The sequence below is a fragment of the Rana temporaria genome, chromosome 4 (assembly GCF_905171775.1).
Source record: "Rana temporaria chromosome 4, aRanTem1.1, whole genome shotgun sequence".
NCBI lineage: Eukaryota > Metazoa > Chordata > Amphibia > Anura > Ranidae > Rana > Rana temporaria.
Genome location: NC_053492.1, coordinates 350,222,135 through 350,249,241, shown reverse-complemented (window position 1 = coordinate 350,249,241; position 27,107 = coordinate 350,222,135). Strand labels below are relative to the sequence as shown.

The window sequence follows — 27,107 nt, the reverse complement described above, 5'->3', positions numbered from 1 at the left end:
TGGGTCAGTGTATTTATTTATGTTTGTACCTGGAGTATGGTTGTTGGGTGGAGTGTATGGCCTACAGTCCCACAAGCTGAGATTAGGAGCACTCTCTTAAATGGAGTGCTCCTAATCACCGTTGTTACCTATATAAAAGACACCTGTCCACAGAAGCAGTCAATCAGATTCCAATCTCTCCACCATGGCCAAGATCAAAGGGCTGTCCAAGGATGTCAGGGACAAGATTGTAGACCCACACAAGGCTGGAATGGGTTGCAAGACTACCGGCAAGCAGCTTGGTGGGAGGGTGACAACAGGTGGTGCGATTATTCGCAAATGGAAAAAAAACACAATAACTGTCAATCTCTCTAGGTCTGGGGCTCCATGCAAGATCTCACCTCGTGGAGTTTCAATGAGTATGAGAATGGTGAGGAATCAGCCCAGCACTACACGGGAGAATCTTATCAATGATTTCAAGGCAGCTGGGACCATAGTCGCCAAGAAAACAATTGGTAAGACACTACGCTGTGAACATCTGAATACCTGTAGTGCCTGCAAAGTCCCCCTGCTCAAGAAAGCACATGTACAGGCCCGTCTGAATTTTTCTAATTAAAACAATTATAGACTGATCATTTTTTTTGTCAGTGGGCAAATGTACAAAATCAGCTGGTGATCAAATACTTATTTTCCTCACTGTACAACTCTTTGCCCAGAGTCATAGTTTGGCATCCACAATAAAACAAAAAGAGTAGTGCTACTACTAAATATATAGGAAAGAAAATAAAAAATATCCACACTTGTGTACATTAGTTGTAAAAGAAATCAAAAGGTGCAACAGCGCTGTGATATATTTATCAAGTATTAAATAAAAAAATAAGTGAAATAAAGATATGTCCATAAGATAAAGTCCATGTGGGGTAAAAGATTAACCAGCTCTTATGCACATATCACCCTTTAATTATAGAAAAGTTAAAAGGAGCTTAGGTGTAATACATTTGGATCACACAATCACTCTCGGCTCACATCTGACCCCATATCCATCAATGGTCCAGGCAGATGACACTCCAGTGCCCCAGAAGAAGTCATCTATGACAAAATGTGTTGGGTGGAGCTACGAGCTGATCTCATCGTCTTACCAGAAGTGGCAGAAGTTTTACTTTGTTTGCCACCCACATTCATTTCTGAAATGCTTTTATCCACATGTAAGTGCAATATAAATAGTATAAAATCCTGTAAAATGTTCATCTGGGAATTGGTGTATATACACTGCAAGAGCTATTAGAGTGGAAATGGAAGTGTCATCTACCTGAACCCTTACTTCCTGACTGACTGGACCATTGATGTGGTGTCAAATGCGAGCTGAGAGTGATGGTGTGATCCAAATGTATTAAACCTAAGCTCCTTTTGACTTCTCTATAATTAGGGGAGTCATGAATTGCTGGTAAGCCTACATCTGTACTTTGGTGGTCGCAGTCATGTGGATCACAAGGAATCATTGTGGTGGTGGATTTCTGATATGTACATAAGAACTGGTTATTCTTTCACCTCCCATGGACTTTATCATATAGACAGCCCTCAAAATTTCCACTCGACTACTAGCATTTGGCGAGTGGATTTAAGCTGGGGGCGAGTGATGACAGGGCTACATGACCAATCTCCCTTCAATCTGTGCCTACACTTAGAGTCCCGATGAGATTGGCGGCCGAAGAGGAAAGGTGCATGCTCGGAAAAAGTAGTCTGGTGAGCCACGCACAGGCAGAGCAGTACACAGGTGCTCTCCTTACAATTCTCATTAAGCCATGGGACCTAACAGTATGACCTCTCTGAGCCTGCCCCCCCCTCCCCCGACCAATGTAGCTGGAGAGCAGAAAGTAAAGAGTGAGGTGGAGGATTGCGAAAATTACCACTCCGGTGCAGCGCTCACTGAAACTTGCCCTGACATGACAGCGGCAGCCTTCCAGTTTGTACAGTTTTCTTCTCCTTGTGCTCTATGTAAGTATCCAGCAGTTCAGCCTGAGCACTGTGAACAGACTGGTCTCAATGTGTGCTGTGCGGTGTCAGTGTGCGCTGTGCTATGGTGTCAATGGCTGTGCAGTTGTGTGGATCTCGGCGCTGGATTGTACTCCCTCCCGCTGTGCTGCACCTCCTCTCCTCACTGCCAGCCTGAAAAAAAGGGGGAAGTGGGGACATGCAAGCGTGGAGCCGCACACACAGGCTCCTGATGATGAGATGAATGGGAGAGAGACAGAGGATGGATGGGAGTTGCAGAGGAGACAGCAAGAGAATGGGGAAGAGACCCAGTTCTAGTGCCCTGTCCCTCTGATCTGCCCCCAGTGCCCTGTCCCTCTGGTCTGACCCCATTGCCCTGTCCCTCTGGTCTGACCCCAGTGCCCTGTCCCATTTTGTTAAAGTTGTTGTTGGTAATATTTAATTTTGTAACTTGATTCTGCATAAAACATTTAACAGTGTCATTCCATGAGATAATCTACGAGGGCGTGTTTACGGGTGCAATTAGGCGCAGGGCAGTGTATGAATTAGGTGGGGCAACTGGTGGCGAGTAACTCTTGAGGCCTGGCTAGTAGCTCAGGACTTGAAATTTTGAGCCCTGATATAGACATTTTTTTATTTTATTTACTTGGGCTTAATGATTTATATTTTTTATAAGATTGATTCATATTGTGTTTTGGGGGCTTGGTAAGATTAGTAAATACTTTATAACATGAAATGTACTAAATCAATTACTGAGTCTGACAAAATACCTAGATTTGCCCCTATGTGTCACTTACTACATTAGTTGCTGAAGGGGACAGAGGGACACAGTACAGTACCAAGAAATGTTCTGATGGTGCAATCACTGAGATTTGCAAAAGCTCATTAGGTCATGAGTTATTTTCACTGATGTTCCCACCCTCGTGTTTGAACCCTATCGTGGTAACAGTAATTTACAACATCAGAGCATGTGACATAAGTAGTATATTATCAAGGCCAGTTTATCTTAAAGCTTTTGAGCTGTCCTTGTTGTTCTGTTCCGGAAAAGGAAGGGAAAACATCCCCAGCAGCCAGGCTTCGAAGAGCCAGACGTTCCTTCCTGAATGAGTTTGTCTTCAGCTAAAATAAAACTACTGTGAGCACTTTCATCTTTATCATGATACATATCCCCTTTTAATGATTACGTATATGGAGATTTGACAGATGCAACACTCTTTGGTACTAAGGAAAAGTAGAGAATTTGAATAAAAATTCTGTAACTGTTTAAAAACAAGATTATACATTTCAGAACAGTGAATGTATATCAGGTTGAAATACATATTCTAAATTCTGTGTGCATGCATTGCCATATGTTTTGCCTTGCAGTTAATTAAATAGTATCCTACAAAAATGCAATACATCTGAAACCGTTATGACAGTGCAAGGTGCTTTACCCCGGAGTTTACATTAAGTTTGGTTAGAATATGCTAAGAAAGGAAGCCTGTACTTAAAAAAAGTGTGTGTGGGGGGGGGGGGGGGGCTTCCACTGCTCATATGTCCTTTGGAAAATGTTAATTATGTGGTTATGTTATTCAAATCGTTTTCTAAATCACAGACTGAACAAGTATACAGATCCAGGTTTCTGGGTTGAAGTCAGTTACTAAAAAATATTAAATTGATATATGACGATAACCACACTCTCAGAACTGTTTTTTATCTCAGTTTCATCCTACACCCTTTGGCTGTGTAGAATGATGATCTGGGTGAGACACGTTCTGCTTTTTACAGGACTATTAGAAAACAGCAGCTTATAAACGGTGTGCGGTCTTTGGTAGGCCACTGCCATCTCTGCCTGGTCTCCATCTGATGTCTGTAGCTTTTACTATAGGCAGGTCTCTATATCTTTTGAGTTAGATTTATTTATTAATTAACTACTTCAATACAGGGCACTTATACACCCTTCCTGCCCAGATCAATTTTCAGCTTTCAGCGCTCTGACACTTTTAATGAAAATTACTCAGTAATGCTACACTGTACTCAAACAACATTTTTTATCATAATTTTTTTTCTCACAAATAGAGCTTTCTTTTGGTGGTAGAGCGCACATTTTTTGGGGAAAAACAAACACTTTTCTGTTTCTATTTTTCTTCATAAATTTGGGCAAAAATGTAAATTGCTACATATCTTTGGCACCATAGCTTGTAGACGCTATAACTTTCACACAGACTAAATAATATCCACTAATTCTGATTATTTTTACCAATCATTGAAAATGTAGCACAGCTGATGTACTGACGGCCTATCTAATTTCTTGAGATATTAACAAGCCAGGACAATATTCATTCTAGGAGTATAAATTACACATCTAATTTGATGATGACCTATCTCACTTTTAAAGGCCCTGGAGCACCAGGACAATGGTAACGCCCACAAAATGACCCATTTTTGGAAAGCAAACACCCCAAGTTATATTTTATGGGGCATTGAGTCTTTTGAGAGTTTTTTTTTCTACAAGTGCTCGGAAAATGTGGAAAGAAACAGATTTTTTAATAAACAAACTTGTCCATTTATAAGATATTTCTAACACAGCATGTACATACCAGAAATGACACCCCAAAATACATTCTGCCACCTGTGTAAGATTTTTACACAGCCTGGCCACATACAGGGGCCAAACATCCAAGTAGCATCTCCTGGCGTTTTAGGAACATAAATTACATATATAATTTGTGACTACCTATTACTCTATTGAAGGCCCTGGAGCACCAGTACAATGGAAATGCCCACAAAATGACCCCATTTTGGAAAGCAAATACCCCAAGGTATGTTCTATGAGGCATCATGAGTCTTTTGAACATGTCATTTTTTTTTCACAGGTTTTTGGAAAATGTTGGGGGAAAAAACACATAGTATGTACATAGCAAAAATTACATCCCAAAATGCATTCTGCTACTCCTCTCGAGTATGGCTATACCACATGTGTGAGACTTTTGCATAGACTAGCCACATAGAGATGATCAACGTTCAAGTAGCACCTCCAGGTGTTCTAGGGACATAAATTACACACATAAATTCCTGCCAATCTATCACATTGTTGAAGGTCATCCATATTTCTAACACATAGCATGCAGCGGTCAGGAATACTGTTCATAGTCAGTACAGGTAGAGATATTGTCCGCACAGCCAAAGCATTGGTCCAGGTAGCGGGCAGGGATTTGATCAGCAGCAGTGAAAGGATAGTCCATTCAGCAGGCAGTAATACTGCCCATACTTAGTACAGGTAGCGGGCAGCAATACTGTTCATAGTCAGTACAGGTAGAGATATTGTCGGCATAGCCAAAGCATTGGTCCAGGTAGCAGGTGAGGATTTGATCAGCAGCAGCGAAAGGATCATCCATCAGCAGAAATACTGTCCATACTTAGTACAGGCAGCAGGCATAGATATTGTCAGTACAGCCAAAGTATTGTAACAGGCACATTGTCCATAACAAGTCCTGGGTCAGTGCAGGCAGAGAAATTGTCAGCACAACCAAAGTATTGGTCCAGACAGCAAGCAGGACCATCAAGCTTAGGGTCTCGGTCAGAAAACAATGGGGACAGGGATCGAGGCTTCTCCCACCCCAATTGCTTTGGAGCCTCAAGATTCCAGACCCTGTTCTGGGAATTGAAAAACAAAGAGAAAACCAAAAACAGTTTTTTTCAACTCAGAACTAAATTCTGAAGCCCATCACATATGTGAGACCCCTGTGTAGTAGGGTGAAAGATCAGTCCAAGTGGCAGGCAAAAACATGGTCAACAGGCCAAGGTCAGTGCTGGTAAAAGGCACAAATAGACAGTAGGCTGAGGCATAGTCGTTAGAGTTCAGGGTGAGTTCATGTGAAAGGCAGAAACATGGCGGATAAACAATGCAGACGGCAGGCAAAGGCATAGATGATAAACAGACCAAGGTAAGTTCACATGGAAGGCAGTGATATGGTTGGTCGGGGCACCAGTTAAATAATTGGCACATAAATAAAAACGGGAAATGGCAGTCTATTAGAAATCTGGGCAAATGGTTAACGAGCGTGATAGCGTCTGAAGCATTCTTCGATGCATAGGCCAGGTTGGGAGGGACGTTAGGGATCTCCTTTTTTAACTTTTTTGCTACACACCCAACTTGTTTTGGGCGTCTTCTTCCGTTTTCTGATGGTGGAATATTGTCAGGGAAGTGGCGCTCATGCAGTAGGCTGACACAATCAGAGCAAATGATTTCTGGAGGGGATCAGGGCAGTGACATTATCCTTGATAAATTTGAGAAAGGTGTTGGGTATTTCCGTAAATTTTTGATAGGTGACGTATGCATTGTAAATTGCGACTTTTTTACACCAGAAGAGGGACTTTCATGTTGATAGGGCTGCAGCATTTGATCATTTAAATCAACCCCCCCCCCCCCCATGAACTTATTGTACTCGTGGATACAGCAAGGCTTTTGAACAGGACCGCGTCTAAAGCAACTTTCCACCGAGGTGTCATCATGGATGGTGGACATGATGTACACATCTTTCCTATCCTGCCACTTCACGGCCTTGTTCCTCAGGCTTGCCGATTCCCCCCTTTGAAGCCTTGTGGTGACTAGAGGCTGTGGGAAGCCCTTCCTGTTTTTTCTTGCTGTACCACAGGCCAAAGTTTTCTCAAGGTATAGGTGGCAGAAAAGGGGCAAACCGGTATAGTAATTTAAAATGTAAATGTGATACCTCTTTTGGAAGAGTGGGAATACCAACTCCCAAACAATTTTCTCACTTTCCCATGTACTTAGGTGGCTGGAGCTGGGAGTCTTTGCCTTCGTACACGGGAAAAGCAAGCACAGATCGAGTGGAGCTTTCACAGAGCTTGTTGAGCTTCAATCCGTACCTGGCTCTCTTACTGGGGATATACTGCTTGAATCCCAGACAGCCTGTGAAGGCGCATGGCTTTCAATAGTGTTGGGCCTGAGGCTCCAATTGGCTTAAAAAAAAGGGTGGGCTCGGGGCGCAGAGCCCCGAGCCCACCCAGTTGTGTGACATTATCTAATTAATATTTTGCTAATGTCTTCCTGCTTCCCCTTCTGGCCAATCACGAATCGGGTCCTGAGACCCGATTGGCTAGGAAGTCTTAAGACTCCCAGCCAATCATGCCTCATGACCCACTTCCTGTTTGGCCATGAGGAGAAGCAATGGCCCCATGGCAAGCTGGAGTCAGTAGCAGCATCGGCCTCTTAAGACTGATCACCGACTTCCTGGCTCCATAGAGCTCACACTGGGCACCATCCTCCTAGCAGAGCCCATAGTTCCATTGAGCAGGTTTTCCAGTCAGAAGCCTGTGCCAGGAGCGTCTATTGGCTGCAGCTTTAAAGAAAATAATGACCTGTGTGTGGGAGGAGGGGCCACATTCTGAGAGTAACATGTCTGCAGGGATGATGTCATCTCTGTAACGAGAGCTGCATGGGAGGAAAGCGACGGAGTGGACAGATGCTGAGATTGCCCTGATTGCTGATGGGAGGATGAGTGGGGACAGTGTGAGAACTGAGGCCGGCCTGTGCACGTTGGGGAGGGGGGGCGGTGTGCGAGTGAGGGGGCAGGTTTGTTTGCCGCCCCCCCCCAAAAAAAAATACTGCAACTGGTTGCTGGTGTATAGTATGGTGGGAGATTTACACATAGTACAAGAATAATGAACCAGAATGATTATTACTTTATTTAACAATGTCAGCACAAGTCATTCAGCAACAGGACAAAGATACAAAGCATACCACTAAGCTATGCAAAAGCTATTTGGTGTTGAATCAGGTTTCCAGGTTACAGTCTTTGATGGACTGACTGGCACAATCGCTAGCTCTTAATGTTATCAAGCTCTTGTGGGAAGAGCTTCACTTTAATGTCAAAAAAATCATGTCCTTAAGAGCTACTTAAGATGTGGGTTAACATTTTCTAAATTTCTTAAGAACTTGAAGGCTAGAATGTCAAAGGTCTGCAAAGCTGTAATTGCTGCAAAAGGAGGATTCTTTGATGAACCTAAAGTTTGATTAATAGAATGTGAACAATGCTGTGACATAGTTAATGTATTGGCTGTACTTCCTGATGCATTTAATGCTACTTGGGTGAATAAAATTATAAGTTGCTATCAAAAACATGAACATTTCTTGGTAATTCTAGACTTTTTGAATGCTTTTATGTATATTCACATATGTTCTTAAAATTTTCTTTGTAAAATGTTTTTTTATTATTTTTTTTACAGCAAATCTTTACCGATGTGGCAAGTGGAGAACTGTCAACTGAATTAGCTGATGAAGTTCAAACAATGGACAATCTTATTACTGAAATTCAAGAAATCAGTAATCAGCTGCGTAATCAATACTGAATGGGAATTCGCTGTGTAACAAAATCTAATGTACAATAAATGTTTTGTTTCTTAAAAACATTGGCATGTTGTTATTACCACTCTTCTTGGCTACAGAATCATGAGTTTGGCCTATACGTAATGGTTTTGGACACCCTGGAATGACTACAGTTTTATTATTTACACGGCACTTCTTTGGGATTAGTTTTACATGAGTGCATCAGCTAATTGGCTGAGGTCCACAGAGTAAAACTGCTGATGGCTGGAAAAGTCATCTTTTATGTCACAAAGCAGAGATCTATGCAATATTCCACTATTAGACCCCTTTCACACAGAAGCGTTTTTACAGCGTTTTAGCATTAAAAATAGCGCTCTTAAAACGCTCTCCATGCATCTCAATGGACCCTTTCACACTGAGTCCTGCAAGCTGCATCTTTAGAGCAGCTTTTGGGCGCTGAAAAAAACGCCCCTCTCCATTGAAATGAATTGAAAGCGCTGTAAAAACGCCTTACCCTTTCACACTGAGGCATTGCACTGGCGGGGCGTTGAGAAAAGTCCTGCAAGCAGCATCTCTGGAGCAGCTTTTGGGCGCTGAAAAAAAAGCTCCAAAAACTCCCCTCTCCATTGAAATGAATTGAAAAGCGCTATAAAAACACCTTACTCTTTTACACTGAGGCACTGCAAAAACGCCCTAAAACGTTAGGGTCTTAGCGGTGCTTTACCAGCACGTTGGGATTGCAGATGAGGCTTCGCTCGAATAACGCTGTAATAATGCTCAAGAAACGCTCGAATAACACTTGAAAAACGCCCCATTGTGAAAGGGTCCTTAACCATGAGACCGCATGATTGCAATGGGGAGTTATTATTCTAATATTGTCAAACTACTGTTATCATGGGTCAGTCATCAGTTAATGCAGACCAGTACATGGACTTGGAATTCTGGTTAAGTGGTATCATTTTTTTCCCATATATTATCAGCCACATCATCGAAAATAACATCTCAAAAGTTAATCCTACATATATATTGTTTATGTAGCATAAGCAAATTTCACAGCAATTCATGTATAGGGTTCAGACTATTGAAATCCATTCTTGGCCTAATGCGTCTGCCCCAACCGCACAGGTTAAAACACCATATAGTAATTTTTGTCAGTATATGCATAGAACCACGTTCCAGTCACAGTTTTAATCCTCAGTGCCATTTTTAAATGGCAGTCAGTCTCGGAGGCTCCAGCCATCCCTTGACAGCACTAACGCTGGGACTGTTGGCTGTCAGCAGGGGTCAAGGACTTATTGATTATTCTATGAACTGCTGCCTATAGACACACTTCTGTGTTGTGTTTACAGCCGGAGTGTAATGACATCACAGTACTTCCTATTATTATAGAGGCAGGGACAGAGTTCTTACAGCTGTGTCCAGCATCTCCCAGATAACTGCTCATTGCAGACAGAAATAGATTACTACAAGAGGTGATCTGCTGTTGAACTTCTGCATAGACTCATGGTGTCACACTCTAATCAGCTTCATAACTCAAAACACCTGTAAAGGTTTCCTGAACCTTTAACCACTTCAATACCAGGCACTTACACCCCTTCCTGCCCAAGCCAAATTGTTTTCTCTTGTTTCTGTTATAACATTTTGTAAATAAGTATGTTTTCTTCTTTACTGATGGGTACTGATAAGGCGGCACTGACAGGTACTGATAAGGCGTCACCGATGAGATGGAACTGACAGGCATTGACGGTGGGCACTGGTAGGTGGCACTGATGGGTGGCACTGATATGCAGCACTGATGGGAACTCATGGGTGGCACTGATGGGCACTCATTGGTGGCACTGATAGGTACTTGTGAGTGGCACTGATAGATGGCACTGATGGACATCACTGATGACACTGGCAGGCATTGGAGATGGGCACTGATTGGCAGCTGCCTGGGCACTGGCGGAATTCCTGGGGGGCTGTGCTGATAAACTATCAGCACAGACCCCCCCCTGTCAGGAGAGCAGCTGATCGGCTCTCTGCTACTCGCGTCTGTCAGACGTGAGTGCGGAAAAACCGATCAACGGCTCTTCCTGTTTATATTGTGATCAGCTGTGATTGGACACGGCTGATCACATGGTAAAGAGCCTCATTCAGAGGCTCTTTACCGACATCGATGTAGCAATGTGTCAGACTGACACTTCGCATCACCGATCGCCACGATGCTCGCCCCCACGGGCGCACGGCGGCTGTTATCCTGCTGGACATCATATGAAGCCCAATCAGGATAACTGAACCACTCCCGGCCGTCACTCTGCTATAGGCTGGGCGGGAAGTGGTTAAATGTTCTTGCAGCCTGGTTTCTGTAGGTTGCACAATCATTGGGAATGCTGCTGACTTGACAGGGTAAGTCATAAAAGGTCATTGCTAAAGAAGCTGGCTGTTCAGAGTGCTGTATCCAAACATATTAATGGTAGGTTGAGTGGAAGGAAAATTGTGGTAGAAAAATATGCACAAGCAACAGGGATAACTGCAGCCTTGAGAGGATTGTGAAGCAAAGGCCATTTAAAAATTTGGAGTGGACTATGGCTGGTGTCACTGCTGAACCAGAGACAATGTCAGAAGCGCCTTATCTGAGCTAAGGAGAAAAAAAGACTAGACTGTTGCTCAGTGGTCCAAAGTCTTCTTTTTGGATGAAAGTAAATTTTGGATTTGGAAATCAAGGTCCCAGAGTCTGGAGAAAGAGTGGAGAGGCACCGAATCCAAATTGCACGAAGTCCAGTGTGAAGTTTTCACAGTCAGTGATGATTTGGGGAGCCATGTCATCTGCTGGTGTTGGTCCACTGTGTTTTATCAAGTCCAAAGTCAGTGCAGCCCTCTACCAGGAAATTCTACAGTGCTTCATGCTTTCCTCTGCTGACCAGCTTTATGGAGATGCTGATTTAATTTTCTAGCAGGACTTGGCACCTGCCCACACTGCTAAAATTACCAATACCTGCTTTATGATCATGGTATCACTGTACTTGATTGGCCAGCAAACTCACTTGACCTAAGCCCCATAGCGACTATGTGGGGTAATGTCAAAAGGAAGATGCGACACCAGACCCAACAATGCAGACGAGCTGAAGGCCACTATCAAAGCTTCCTTCCATAACACCTCTGCACGCCGTGCCTCCATGCCATGCCGCATTGATGCAGTAATTCATGCAAAAGAAGTCCAAACCAAGTACTGAGTGCATACTATACTGTACATGGACATATTTTTAGTAAGCCAACATTTCTGTATTAAAAAAAAAAAACTTTTTTTTATTGGTCTTATGTAATCTAATTTTCAGAGATACAGAATTTTGGGTTTTCCCTAACTGTAAACCATAATCATCAAAATTAAAATAAAGAAATGCTTGAAATATACCACTCTGTGTGTAACGAATCTATATAATATATGTGTTTCACTTTTTGAATTGAATTACTGAAATTGATTAACTTTTTGATGATATTCAATTTTTTTTGATTGCCAGTTCTCGCAAACACGTGATTGCAGTTGTTGCAATTACTTTTTCACAGGCAGGTTCTCTCCCCTTAAAAAAAGAAATCCTCATTTGAAACCTGAATTTTGTATTTACTTGGCTTATCTTTGTGTAATAATAAAATACATTTCTTGCTCTGAATCATTTAGGTGTGACAAATATGCAAAAAAAATTTTATCGGGAAGGGGGAAAATACTTTTTCACAGCACTTTACACCAATCAACCTTAACATTATGAAAGTGGGCAGGATATATTCGGTAACAGGTGAACATGCTGTCCCTACAGTTAATGTGTTGAAAGCAGAGAATTGGCAAGAGCCAAACTGTAATGGCTAGATGACTGGTTCAGAGCAACTGTGTGGTATGTTCCCTGTCTGCAGTGGTCCGGACTTGCCAAAGTGGTCCACGAAAGAAAAACTGGAGACAATGTCATGTTTATCCAGGGCTCATTGTTGCATGTAGAGAGCGAAATCTGGCCTGTTTAGTCCAAAAGAAGAGCTACTGCAGTTCAAATTGCTGAAAAAGTTAATGTTTGTTTCGACACCTTTCTTTTGGAACCTACAGTGCATCGCGGTTTATTGCGTATAGGGCTACGTAGCTGCAGACTGGTCAGGGTGCCCTTACTGACCGATGTTCATAGCCAAAAGCACATACAATGGGCATGTGAGCATCAGAACTAGACCACAGAGCAATGTGGAAGACAATGGTCTGGTCTGATGAATCACATTTTCTTTTACATTAGGTGGATGGCCAGGTGCGCGTGCGTTGCTTATCCAGGTAAAGGAATAGCACCAGGATGCACTATGGTAAGAAGGCAAGCCAGCGAAGACAGTTTGATGCTTTAGACAATATTCTTCTGGGAAACCTTGGGTCCCACCATTCATGTGGTTTTGACTTTGACGTGTACTACCTACCTAAACATTGTTGCTGAGCAAGTACACCACTTCATGGAAACCGTATTCCCTAATGGAAGTGGCCTCTTTCAGTAGAATAATGCACTTTGCCACACTGCAAAAATGGTTCAGGAATGGTTTGAGGAACACAACAATTTGAGGTGTTAACTTGGCCTCTAAACTCTCTTGATCCCAATCCAATCGAGCCTCTGTGGGATGTGCTGTAAAAACAAGTCTAATCCATGGAGGCCCCAGCTTGCAACTTACAAGAATTAAAGGATCTGCTACTGAGGATTTGGTGCCAGATAACACAGCACACCTTCAGAAGTCTAGTGGAATCCATACCTCAATGGCTCAGAGCTGTTGCCGTGTCAAAAGGGTGGCATACTTGATATTAGGTGAGTATATAGAAGATCTTTGCTACATATGTAGCCTGGACACTCAAATTGTGAAACCAGGGTGAACCCACCCATAAATAAAAGAACAGTAGGCAGCTTCCATGTATGTATTGTCTGTTGAGAACTGAAACTGGGACTGCAAGGCTTCAAGGTATCTCTTCCTAACATAGCCCCTGATTTACACAGATTTACTGTCATGGAGATAATTAAAAGGTATCATATGAAGAGCAATAAAGTGAATTCAAATCTAGTTGTCAGATTTTTTAGTATTGCAAATCGGCTTTCCTAAATAAATGAGATTTTTTTTTAACAGCTACCATAAGTAAATACTTTTAAAAGTTGCCACTTATGACAGGACACACTGCATAATGCCTTAACACTGCTGGCTGGGGCATGATAGCAGTTGGAGACATGGAAGAACATACATCACATTGAAGCATGGGACCCATTTATAGCCAAATGACTGCAACCACCAATTTCATATAATTTGTTTTGGTTTGCCCTCTTTTAGCGTGTTCATCCGTTTTTACTGTTTCAGTAAGCTCATAGTAAGCCAAATGTGGAGTCAACTTATCACTGATGGTTCACAGAGAGCACAGGGGGATTGGCCCAAATATCTTAACTCAGCATCTCTTTCCTTAATGAAAAGACCCATTTAAACATTTATTTCGCTGTTTTTTATTCACTGTACCATTGTAAAATGCAAACAACTACAGTATGACAATTATTTTACTTAAGCATGCTCAGTTCTAAATGGACCAACATCAGATACATTTTTTATGCCAATTATATTCATGCTAACTTACATGTAATTGTAACACCTAGTTTTATCATTATACATTTTTATTACATACTGTATACTGTATATTCCCATTGTGGATTTTGTTTCTTAACCGTAAGTAAAAGTAAATCTATCAACCTTTAAGTGTAGTTCCCAGAACAAGTGGCCCCAATGGGGAGATTTAATATCTACTCAGTGATAACTGTGCAGTTATAGATTTCTCCTCATTTTCTGTCCTGTTGACACTGGTACATGATAGTACAACTTTGAGAAATGTTCTAAAAAATTACACAGATAGTAATGAAAACTTGATAAAGGTGTTTTTTGTTCTTGTCCACACTCTACCCAAAATTGTAGGAAAAAAACTTTTGCCTGAAATGTATTTTATTAACATTCTGCTTGGTGTCCTCTCTTTACTTTTCCCCCAAAACCATGATGGACAATCGTTAAAGCTTGTTGGATGAATTTCCTTCATAAACCGAGACAGCTGAGTTTCTACACAGCCAACTTTAACTGTGGCCAAAGGTGCCAGTGTTGCCAGGGGTAGCACACAGCCTTCTACACATCATATTACTTAATGATTGTATAATACAATATTCCAGACTGACATCCTGCTTGTCAGTGCAGTCATTGCTGTCTCTGGAGAGTTTGAGTGATTTGTAATTCCACCTAATAGGAAAAAATGCACGCTCTGTCTGTACACTACACCTAGAACAGACCTGCTCGCTCAGAGAACCCAACAAAACTGCTTTTACTAGTTATTGGTACTAAGCAGATAGATGCAGTGTGGGCAGTCTGCTAGTTTCAGCCTCTAAGCTTCCAGCCTTCTGCATTTGTGTGATACTAAATCTAGCTGAATGAGTGCAAGAACAAAATTGAGGGGGTCAGAGGGAAGTATAAATCCTGCAGCAACAAGGCCTTGGTGTAGTAGTATATGTTGTAATATATATATATATATGTATTGTATGAGTCTAACATATACAGGCCGGATTTCAAACCTGTGCAAAGAGACAGGAAGAGTCTCAAACCACTATTCAATCAGTTGAATTAGATTAAATGATAAGTCTAGTTTACACATCAGGCCTGTGATTACATGTTGCAAGTCAAAAGAGGTTTGTCTATTGTCAAAAAAAAGACAGAGACAGGATGGAGCCGTTTTTACATATCGAACCATTATTCAGATCATATGCAATCTAATTACTTATTAGAGGGGGGTTTATTAGTATGCAAGGATGCATACTAATTAGTGACTTCGGCTGAAGTCACATCCTGTCTTTTAAGAGTGGCAGGTAAATATGTCCTGCTGTCTTTCAATTAAGAGACAACCAATCAAATTGGTCAGCTATTCAAAAGAAACAATATATAATGTTGGGAATTTCTGGCTACCAGTTAGAGAATATACCCCCACGTATTCTCTGCATGAACATGTGAAGGCACAGGTCTAGTCTTGTCTTGTCACTCTATGATGAACATTACTTTGTTGGATTCTTGTATCGTCTGTGGACTTTGTATGTTATTGGAAGATCCATTAAATGCGTTCTCTGGAGAACCTGGTGTGAGTTGCTGCGGAAACAACCTAATTTACTCTCTGACTTCAGTACATTGGATCTTATGGTTCTGTGTTGGACACTATACATGATCACTACATTGGTGCCGTGACCCGGATCAGAAGCACATTTTCAGGACTTAGTAACAGAAGCCGGTGATGATAGCAATCCTGTGAGTTGGACAGAAGTCTGATGGAGACCCAAGAGCTGTGCTGTGACCTCTATTGTCTGGTTGTGACATAAGAGAGTCTGATATACAAGACTATACAAGTTTGGAACCCCAGAATTATTCTCTGGAGACTGGAAACTGAAGAAAGAAGGGACTGCCGTGTACTAGAAGACGGGAACTGGCAAGGTGAAGCTTCAAATGCGGTGAGTAAAATATTTCCTTTATTTTAAATTATTAGTACTATAGTTAAAATGCTTACTCAGTGTGAAGCTAGTGTCAGTTCTGATAAAGTTAACAGATGGGTATTAAAATGTATTAAGCGTCATGGCGGTCCTTATGAAATGCCAGAAAAATTTAAGCAGACGTGGACTATGATGAAGGAATTTTTAGAGGAAAGTGTTTTTGATAGCAAAATTTCAGAAAGTAAAAGAAAAGGTTGTATTGTGCAGGGCTTGTTATCTTGTTGTTTAAAAATGGAAAGTTCTTTGAATGATAAAGTTGAGGAAATTGCGCAGTTACAGAGTGCAGTTGATAATAGCCTTAAGGTTTGCAAGAGGTTACAACACCAATCAGAAACTGAGACAGTAAATTTAAAATTGCATGCAGTTACCATTGGTGGAGCTTTGCTTGAGAAATCTAAACGTTGTGATGAATTATCAGAGGAAAATGAGAGATTAAAATTAAGAATAATGGAATTGGAGAAGAGATCTCAGGGATGCAGATGTGCATCAAATCTTGGATTAAGCAATCTGCAGCAAAATACAAACTTTCTATCAAATGAAACAGAACCTCATATTAAATCTGATAATTCATTGCCAGCCGCACCCACAGTGACCACCACGGTTTATAACAATAATAATAACACAGGTGAAGTTCAGGTTGTAATGAAGCATTTGAAACCAAAAGAACTGGATGCAATTCTTAAAGAAATAGGAATGGTTCCTTGCCATGATTTAAACAAATTTTTTAAATGGTTTTGTGACTTGCAGAATGTCAGAGATATGTACAATCTCAACCCATCTGACTTAGAAAGAGTTTTGCAACATTCTATAGGGAATGGTATTTGGATGAGAATCAAACAGATCTGTCTTCAGCCTCTGAGGACAAGGGACATATTACTGGAGTTAGTATGTGTTTTGTATGGTGTGCGTTCTGATGTTACGATTCATGGGAAGATTGAGCAGATGCAAGGTGAATCTCCCTATGAATTGTCGCACAGGATAGAAACTATTATGGAATTGTTGGTTGGTAATAATCTTGCATTTGAGCGTGGAGGCTCGATACATATCAATATGTTGCTAGATGCTTTGCATGAAGATATCAAACAAGATATTTTATTGGTTACCCCGAATCCTCATGATTTAAAAGATGTATTATTGAGAGCAGATCATTTATGGAGAAAGTCAAATGAGCAGGCTGTCAGAATTGATGTAGCCACATTGTTTAGGACAAACACTGAACAGAAAGATCAGAAGATAATATCTAATGATCACATCAAAAGGGGAAACTCTGGGTCAAACATAGGTGATATTAACATGATAAACAGAGCTGACCAAAATAATAATAAGAAAAAGACCTGGATACCATTTCCTCAGTTAAAACAGAAATATGACCATCTGAAGATTGAGTATGATAAGATGAAAATAGAATATTACACATTATTAGAACAGTTAAATGGTACAGATCTGTTTTTGAATGAAAATTACACTTCTATAGCAGTGGGGGTGAATTAGCTTTAAAGTGTAAACATGTAAATAGTTGTTTGTTTAAGGTCCTGGCTAATGAGTTTTGTCTGAGAGTTTTTTGTCTTTCAGGTACGTTGCTGGAGATATGCATTTGCATGTAAAAAGCAGGAGTAATTGTTGACTAGTGGGGGAGAGACACTGAATGGACAATATCACTATACAAGAAATTATAAAGTATTCATGGACACTCTCTCAATTTTCATCAAGCAATGGACTTTTTTTTTGAACATTCAAATTTTTTTTTTCTCTTCATTTTTTTATTTTATTTTCAATGGACTTACCCAACGCCCTATTTTTTTCATTTTCTCCCTTTCCCCGATATATGTTGTTTTTTTATTCATGTTTTATTCATTGAACTTAATCTTAAAACCAGAGCGAAGCATTTAAATCTAGAATAATGTTATAACATCTGTACATATGACATAATGCATATTGATATCAATATATTTACATCTGAGGTGATGTTGCACAACTGGCCATAGCATACATTATAGTAGGTTGGGTGGTTTTCCTAAATTTATAAGAGGGGTGAGTGAAATTCATCACTCTAGTCATGATTTTAAACATTGTTGAATCAGTTATTTATAATATGCTGAAGGCTATGACACATAAGGATGAAAGAGACCTTTCTACTCTTCATAAAAAATACTGGCAAGAATTTCCACTGCTGATTTGTCTGCACAGAAGATCTGATAGACACTGATGTCAAGCTGATAATATCAAAACCCTCGCATGGGGGAATATATATATGTTGGTATACCATTCTGGTGGAATTATGGACTGGATGATACAAAACAGCTCTATTAAAGGCAACGAGGGGTCGGCCTACAGCACATTACGAAAGCAAATTGTTGCTGGCAATCAACAAATTCAGAATATTGAAGGTTTGAATGATTGAAGGTGTCAAGTGCAAGAAAATAGTTTGCAGCACAGAATTGTTACTGCCGGTCCGGATCCAAACCTTTTTGACCTTGAAAGGGACTGCTGATACATTAATGGTTCTTCTTACTACAAAGATGGAAGATGGAAGAATTTCAGGAATTGCTGGTGTTTGTGTAAAAGCATCTTTAAAAATGAAAACTTTGAGCCTGGAGATGAGAGAATCCTGGACTTATGTGGATTGGACCTCCCAAAACATACCAAGCTTTACTTTCAGTAAGATGGTGAGAGATGTGAAGTCAGAATGGACTGTGACATCAGCTCGTTTTTGCACAATATTCAAGATCGTGATGTGATTTACAAAACAAGGAGCAATCTTTGAAATGAGGCCTAACAGCCATACTGGCCACGAATGTTTACTGAATCCTTTTCCAGTCATGGTCTAAAGTTATATTATCTAATAACTGTTTCATGGGGATATTTTAGAGGTTGGTGAAGAGAGATGTAACCAGTCTGAACTTAATATTTCATATGAGCCGTTGTAAAGCATCCAATACCTCAAACCATAAGTTTAATGTTTGATTTATGGATCAGTTCTAGTAGTTAGAACCGATCCAAGTGGGGGAATATGTAGTAGTATATGTTGTAATATATATATATATATGTATTGTATGAGTCTAACATATACAGGCCGGATTTCAAACCTGTGCAAAGAGACAGGAAGAGTCTCAAACCACTATTCAATCAGTTGAATTAGATTAAATGATAAGTCTAGTTTACACATCAGGCCTGTGATTACATGTTGCAAGTCAAAAGAGGTTTGTCTATTGTCAAAAAAAAGACAGAGACAGGATGGAGCCGTTTTTACATATCGAACCATTATTCAGATCATATGCAATCTAATTACTTGTTAGAGGGGGGTTTATTAGTATGCAAGGATGCATACTAATTAGTGACTTCGGCTGAAGTCACATCCTGTCTTTTAAGAGTGGCAGGTAAATATGTCCTGCTGTCTTTCAATTAAGAGACAACCAATCAAATTGGTCAGCTATTCAAAAGAAACAATATATAATGTTGGGAATTTCTGGCTACCAGTTAGAGAATATACCCCCACGTATTCTCTGCATGAACATGTGAAGGCACAGGTCTAGTCTTGTCTTGTCACTCTATGATGAACATTACTTTGTTGGATTCTTGTATCGTCTGTGGACTTTGTATGTTATTGGAAGATCCATTAAATGCGTTCTCTGGAGAACCTGGTGTGAGTTGCTGCGGAAACAACCTAATTTACTCTCTGACTTCAGTACATTGGATCTTATGGTTCTGTGTTGGACACTATACATGATCACTACACTTGGGAGGGTACCTTTAATGAAAGTACAAAGTGATGGCACACTACTGTGATTGCTCAATATTGTGAAAGGTGGGTATTTTCTTAAAGGACATTTATTGTGATGCATCCTTTCACATATATAAACTGAACTCACTAAAACATGGATTAAAGTGGTTGTAAACCCTATTTTTAAACTGTTTGCTACAGGTAGGCCTATATTATGGCTTACCTGTAGCTAACCAGGATATCTCCTAAACCTGCACGGTTTAGGAGATATCCCCTGTCCCATGACATCGGCCCATGCGCACTAGAGCAAACTGACGCAATGGCACCTATGTGTCGCTGCATCAGTGTCGTTACCGACGTCTCCCGTGTGCATGCGCAGGAGTGACGTCATTGCGGCTCCAGCCAATCACAGCGTCGGAGCCGCGAAACCTGGAAGTAACCTCGGGAGAGATGTCTGCGGCCAGAGGGGGAGACGAGGGGGGCTTTGATCTAAGGTAAGTAATTCATAATGAGTTAGTATGCTATTCATACTAGCTCATTATGCCTTGGTCTTGCATGTTTTGTTTTGTTTGTTTTTTTACAAGAGTTTACTTCCTCTTTAAGCTTAAAGGGTCACTAAAGGAAAACAATTTTTTTGATGAAATGACTGTTTACAGGGTATAGAGACATACAAGTTAACTGATTCCTTTTAAAAATAGATTAAATTCAATTATATAATGTACCTGCAGTTTCACTTTCGTTTGTAAACTGGTTTCATGTTTCTGTGAAGTAAAGAGACCCACAGAACAAAAACAAACAAATCCTGGGCAGTGTTTTGTTTTTAAAATTAATCTGATTGGTTCTGAGGAGTTTTAGACACACAGCTTGGACCACAGTGAAAAGCTGCCATGAGATTTTTCATAAGGAGCCAGACAAGCAGGAAGTGTGGAGATCACAGCAGAATTACAGCAACTTCAAAGCAAAAACGAACAATGAGGACATGAAACCAGGACTGCAGTAAGGTAAAGGAAGCTACTTACCGTAGCTAAAAAATGTTTTCCTTTAGTGATCCTTTAAATAAGTATTTTATGAGCTGAAAAAAATGACAATCTCACAAATGCTTTTCCCTTTTTAAGAGAGCAATTAAGATTCAGTTAAATAAATCAGCGGTCCTACAAAAAAGGTCAAGCAAAAAAACATAATCTAATTTATAAAATGCTGTAAGGAAAGGGAGAGTACTCATAGTCAAAAGTTGATGGTTATAGTCTGGTGAGGTGGATACAGTGGGGGCTGGCTTACTAAAGGCAAATAGGTGTCAAAAAGGAATTTGCCCCAGAGCTTAGTGAATACTGTCAAGTTTAAGGTTGCAAATAACATTCAATCATGTGCAAAGAATGGATGATGGAAGTCAGCAGAGCCTCACCTCATTCATTAAAGAGGAGGTCCAGCCCCCACAAAAAAATAAGTCAGCAGCTACAAATACTGCAGCTGCTGACTTTTAATATATGGACACTTACCTGTTCAGGGAGACTGATTGGGTGCAGGCACCGCCATTCTTTAAAATACACCACATACATTGTCCCATTTCTCACTCTAACATATTTACTATTTATATAGAGTTTCTGGATGTCATTAATTGGAATTAAGTCATTTTATATAGCTTCTTTGCAAGATTATATATTGGATTATGGAATTGGAAGCTGAAATATGCCTATATCAGGAAACATTTGTTAGAATGTGGAGTGAGCGCTGCATCGGAATCGTGGACCAATGGACGCAATGGTTTAATATGTAACCACCATTCATTAGGGGGGTGATGTAATTTATATGCACCACATATAGTTGATCCCAGAATGTCCACGCAGACAGGATGTGGCAGTGTCCTGTCTGTATTTTTGAATGGTGAGCACACACAGGGTTAAATACTCTGGCACTAGCCCGTAAATTGAATGATCCTTGCCAGGCGGCCATGCCCTCTGACGAAGTCAATGATGAAACGCGTTAGGACGTGACCACGCGGCTACTGGGTCAGTCAATGATTGTGCAGCTCAACCCAGGAATCACAGCGACGAGTCATTCCAAGGAGCTGTGAGAGCATATACACAGTCTGAAGTGTGACCCGAATTGTTTACATGCTTTTAACCTTTTTGTAAGTGCAAGATACTGTTACAATTCTTTTTGCATGGGAATCATTGCAAATGAGTGGATGATCCTCATATACAAGCAATTTCTGTTGGAAGAAGGTGTTCGAGGTAAAGACGTAGTCCATCCTATGATCCGTTGATGAGAGGAGGAATCCTATATGCAATTTGCACAGAGTTTAAAGCGGGGGTTCACCCTATCGATGAAAAAAAATTTTTTTTTTTTTATTTTACCATAAAATCAGGCATTGTAGCGCGAGCTACAGTATGCCTGTCCCGAATTTTTTACCCCCGTACTCACCTTGTTCTCGTAGATTGAAGATACCGGGGAATGGGCGTGCCTATGGAGACGGAGGATGATTGACGGCCGGCTCTGGCGCGTCACGCTTCTCCGGAAATAGCCGAAATAGGCTTGGTCTTCACGACGCGTGCGCATAGCCTGTGCGCAGGCGCCGTGAAGAGCCGAGACCTACTCCGGCTGTCTTCGGGGAGAGTGACGTGCCAGGGCCGGCCGTCAATCATCCTCCCTCTCCATAGGCACGCCCATTCCCCGCGGGAGCCGAAAAATACGATCTCCGATTACAAGGTGAGTCCGGGGTTAAAAAAATCGGGACAGGCATACTGTAGCTAGCGCTACAATGCCTGTCTCGATGGTAAAATGTGTCGGGGGGGGGGGGGGTGAACTACCGCTTTAAGGCATATTTGTTTTTGCGATTTGGTGATTTCAATATCCAAAGGGACTGGTATCCCTCGAGGTGTGGTGAAGGGACCTATGACACCATATCCCACTCAACCTGATGTGAACAATTTAGGACTCACTGTGTGCAATACAATCACCTTTGTTTTGTGAGTTTTTTAATATTTATGTAATATTTTATGTAAAGCGGTGCTAATGCTTTCGGTTTCTTTAAGGAAGTTTAAGCATATATTCTTTAGTAGCTGTTTTTTTTTAGCTTTGGTTTATTAATTGGAAAATATGAGCACTGGGGAAAAGTGATTATTTGCAAGGTATTGTGAGGTTTTTTTTGCTTTAATTTTTTAAAGGTAGAAAACTCTCGTTTTCTATTTTTACCTACAGGTAAGCTTATAATAAAGCTTACCTGTAGGTAATATGAATATCTCCTAAATGTGCACTGTTTAGGAGATATTATAGCGAGCAGAAACCGGTGACGTTGCCGGCGCATGCGCTCTGAACGAACTGTATACCCGTGCCAATCCTTCAGAGCTGAGACTCCCACGTGCACACGCATCATTGTGGCTTGGCCAGTCAAACGACCTGAGCCTGCAAACACAGAAAAAAGACCAGGTGGAAATGGAAGCCCTGTCAGCGGTGAAGAGCTTCGTCCTAAGGCAAGTATTTCATAATGTGCTAAGAAAATATGATATTGCCTTGCAGAGAAACTTTTTTTTTTTAAGAATTTGCGATCACTTTAATTGTTCAGCATTTTTGTGTCAATAGAGTGCACCACAACACACTGATTTGTGTGCTGCAGTGGTGCGCATTGTTTCAGCATATGAGTGTGAATGGGCACAAGTCTATCTAGACTTTAAAACTGAATGCATCTTTTCTTATCAAAAATATAAAATGCATTGATGATCATTCTGCTTCTTCATTAACAACAACCCTTTTCCTCATTTATTTATTTTTTAAACCCAAGTTATTCTTTTAAACAATCATGCGTTTTTTGCATTGTTATTTAAATGCTATACACATGGGGTCTCCAACCACCAAGCCGCGGCCCACTACCGGGCTGTAGTGTCTCTGCAGCCGTGGCGGGCGGCATGACATTGCAAGGAAGACGGGTGGGTGAGAGAGCCCGGTGGATAAGAGGCAGGCGGATGAGAGAAGTAGGCTGGTGAGGAGAGATGACATCATTTCTCTCCACCCACCTAGCATCACTGCTCTCCTGCCCTCACTCAAGAACGACCACTGCACAGAGGCCTGCCTCTGTGCTAAATGAACCAGTGCCACCAATGCAGTGACAATCCACATCTGGTGGCACTGGCAGGGGACGTGGCAAGTGACGTTCCTCATCTGGTGGCAGGCAACGTAGAAAGTGACAAGCTGCATCTGGTGGCAGGCGACGTGGCAAGTGATTCTACATTATGTTGAACTATTTAATTTATATTACAATGTAATATAAGAAATAATGCGCTTCAATCATTCTGACAAAAAAGTTGGGGACTGCTGCTATACACTATATTGTGTTTAATCTGCAATAAAAAATAATTTTGTCCTGTAGATTTGTTACTTGTGGAAAAAAGTTTTCTTTCTCAAATTGTATCTACCTTTGGACAAATGCTTTATGCCGCGTACACACGATTGGTTTGTCTGATGAAAACGGTCTGATGGACCGTTTTCATCAGACTAACCAATCATGTGTGGGCCCCATCGGTTATTTATCCATTGGTTAAAAAACTAGGAACTTGATTTAAAATTATCTGATGGTTCACTAACCGATAGAAAAAAACGATTGTCTGTGGGCACGTCTATCGGTTAAAAATCCACACATGCTCAGAATCAAGTCGACACATGCTCGGAAGCATTGAACTTAATTTTTCTCATCACGCCGTTGTGCTTTACGTCACCGCTTTCTGAAATTATCGTTTTTTTTAACCGATGGTGTGTAGGCACGACTGATGAAAGTCGACTTCATCGGATATCTGATGAAAAAATCCATCAGACCGTTTTCATCGGATGAACCGATCGTGTGTACAGGGCATTAGTAATACTGCACATCACCACTTGAGAAGCACACAGCAAGCTAGGGGAAACAATCTTCAAACATCTCCTAAATTGTTCATATGAAGCTAGAAGACATGGTGCCGCTTTGGTCAGTTGCTTCAAGAGATCTGCACACAGACCCCATTATACTGTACAACTGTACAAAAATCCAGCAGAAGATCTTTTCATAACAATGATTGACAGCGGGTTTCCTAGAAAGCTTCTGTTGTTTGCTAGAGACAAATTTGAAGTCTGCTAAGCTGAATAAACTGCTTTCTAAAAGCTTAGACTGGGGCCAGTCCAGCTAATCTCCTTAGATAAATCTTCATAATTGGCCAGGAAAGTACAGTATAAATGTGTTACTGTGACTGTTGCCAGATGAGCCGATCTTCAGGAGGGATTTTTAATATGTGACTGTATGTAAATACAACGTGATCCTGTACTTAATTACAGGGAAGAGTTATACTACTATACCGAATGTAAGGAATTTGAATTGTGTATATTGGTGTTCCCTGACTCCAGTATTTCTTTGGACCATTCATTTAAAAGGCCTGGATGGCTTATTTCTAGTCCACCAATTGAATTTCCTGATCCGCGGGTTACAAAGTCAACAGTGCATTGGAATTTTGTTTTTCTGTTATATAGGTTTCTGTTTGCTTTTTATACCATTTTATATGTCTATATCTTTTAAGATACTTACTATTTCAAATCTATACATCAAAAGACAATAAACCTGTGACTTCAGGAAAAATTATGGTCCACACTTTTGGTGTCAAAGCCTGGCCACTCCAAAAGCACTGATACTGAGTGATGGTTCACACCAGTGCACATTCTAATGCGACTTAAAGGGTCACTAAAGGAATTTTTTTTTTTTAGCTAAATAGCTTCCTTTACCTTACTGCAGTACTGGTTTCATGTCCTCATTGTTCGTTTTTGCTTTGAAGTAGCTGTAATTCTGCTGTGATCTCCACACTTCCTGGTTGCCTGTTTCCTTATAACCATGGTACTGGGAGATTTTCACGGGGGTCTAAGCTGTCATTACTGTGTGTCTAAAACTCCTCAGAACCAATCAGATTAATTTTAAAAACAAAACACTGCCCTGGATTTGTTTGTTTTTGTTCTGTGAGTCTTCCCGACTCACCTCTCACCCGGAACTTCATGTATGTACCTTTAAAACCGAAAGTGAAACTAGAGGCACATTATATGATAGATTAAATTCAATTTGTAATCATTTTTAAAAGGAATCAGTTAACTTGTATGTCGCTATACCCTGTAAACAGTAATTTCAGCAAAAAAAATGTTTTCCTTTAGTGACCCTTTAAGTCACACAGAATCACATGACAAGGGAAATCAACGATGGTGTCGGTTCACATCAGTGTGACAAAATGCAATTTTAGAAATGGTTCCTGTGCTAAATCTTTACAACAATAGAGTGTTGTGGCTTTGTTTTTGCTTAGGACAGCAGTGAGGTAAGTATCTTCATTTTTATTGTATAGTCACTGCTGCTGTTTATTTATTCTTTGCTAAATGCATTCTATCTCGATGTCTGTTAATTCAGATTGCTTTTTTCTTGTTTACATGGTCTTCAGTTATATTACGAAATACAATTTTGTTAAACACAGAGCACGTCACATTTTGCCACTGCTCTTTTGTTTTACCAGATAACGATATACCACATTTTTATATGGAAGAACGTTTTAATTCTCATATACTGTACAGTTTGCCAGGAGGCATGTGGAAGACTCTGAAGTCCTAATTTCTGTGGTCTAATAATAAGGCTAAAATTGCAATACACCCTACCGAAGCTGAAATGCCTTTAGTTAGTTTAGTAACACATGGGGATTGATTTACTAAAACTGGCTACCTGTGCACTCCCTGTTGAAAACATTTCTCTTGTTCCTAGAATTCGCTGTGAAAATTCAAAAAATGTCACAGATCCCTCACCGAAGTGAGAAGGCAGTTGTGGGACCAGCAATATAGCATGTAAGCTGCGTGTGCCACACAGCAGCACGGTCAAGTTCTTTGATAATCCACTCGCTGCCAGTGAATGGATGGACTCCCTACAGTGACCTACCTGGAGGAGTCTTTTGAGTGCTGCTTCTCATTTACAGTCTGCACCACAGCCATCCAGTACTTCTTTCTGGAATACTGCTTCCAGGTTAGGAGTTTGTCACTCACCTAACCCCTTCTTTATCTTGGTAATTACTCAGTGACTGTTGGACTTTTCTTTGCATAAGCATAGTTACTCACAGATTTGGTACGGTTTAAGGTAAAAACGGCATAGCATCAGTGTTATTTTTGTCAGTTTGAGCTTTACTTTTTTAAACTCCCCAGCAGGCATCGTTTGTGAAACCTGGGGCAAGTACCTTCGGATTTGGACATGTGGGGTTGATTTTATTAAAACGGGAGAGTGCAAAATCTGGTGCAGCTGTGTATAGAATCCAGTCGGCTTCCAGGTTTTTGTCAAAGCTTAATTGAACAAACTGAAGTTAGAAGCTGATTGGCTACTATGCACAGCTTCACCAGTTTTTGCACTGTCCATTTTTAGTAAATGAACCCCATAGGAACACCCAAGATGACATGGCCTCAGCCTCCCTTGCTTTAACGCAATGACAGATGTTCCTACCTAGCATCCCTCTGACATTAAGTTCAAACTAATAAATTTAAATTGCATAACCAAAAAGTGAATACTGCACTGTTCCAG

At 40.7% G+C, this 27,107-nt stretch overlaps 1 protein-coding gene across 2 annotated transcripts in view; it reads left to right on the top strand.

The window, feature by feature from the left end:
- The window catches only part of TTC27 (tetratricopeptide repeat domain 27), a 502,742-nt gene extending 494,360 nt beyond the window's left edge, over positions 1–8,382 (top strand). For both annotated transcript variants that reach the window (XM_040350814.1, XM_040350813.1), the window contains one exon: positions 8,200–8,382. In XM_040350814.1, the coding sequence (XP_040206748.1) occupies positions 8,200–8,240 (41 nt within the window). In that variant the 3' untranslated portion in view covers positions 8,241–8,382. The remainder of the gene's footprint in view (positions 1–8,199) is intronic.
- The last annotated feature ends 18,725 nt before the right edge of the window (positions 8,383–27,107 follow it).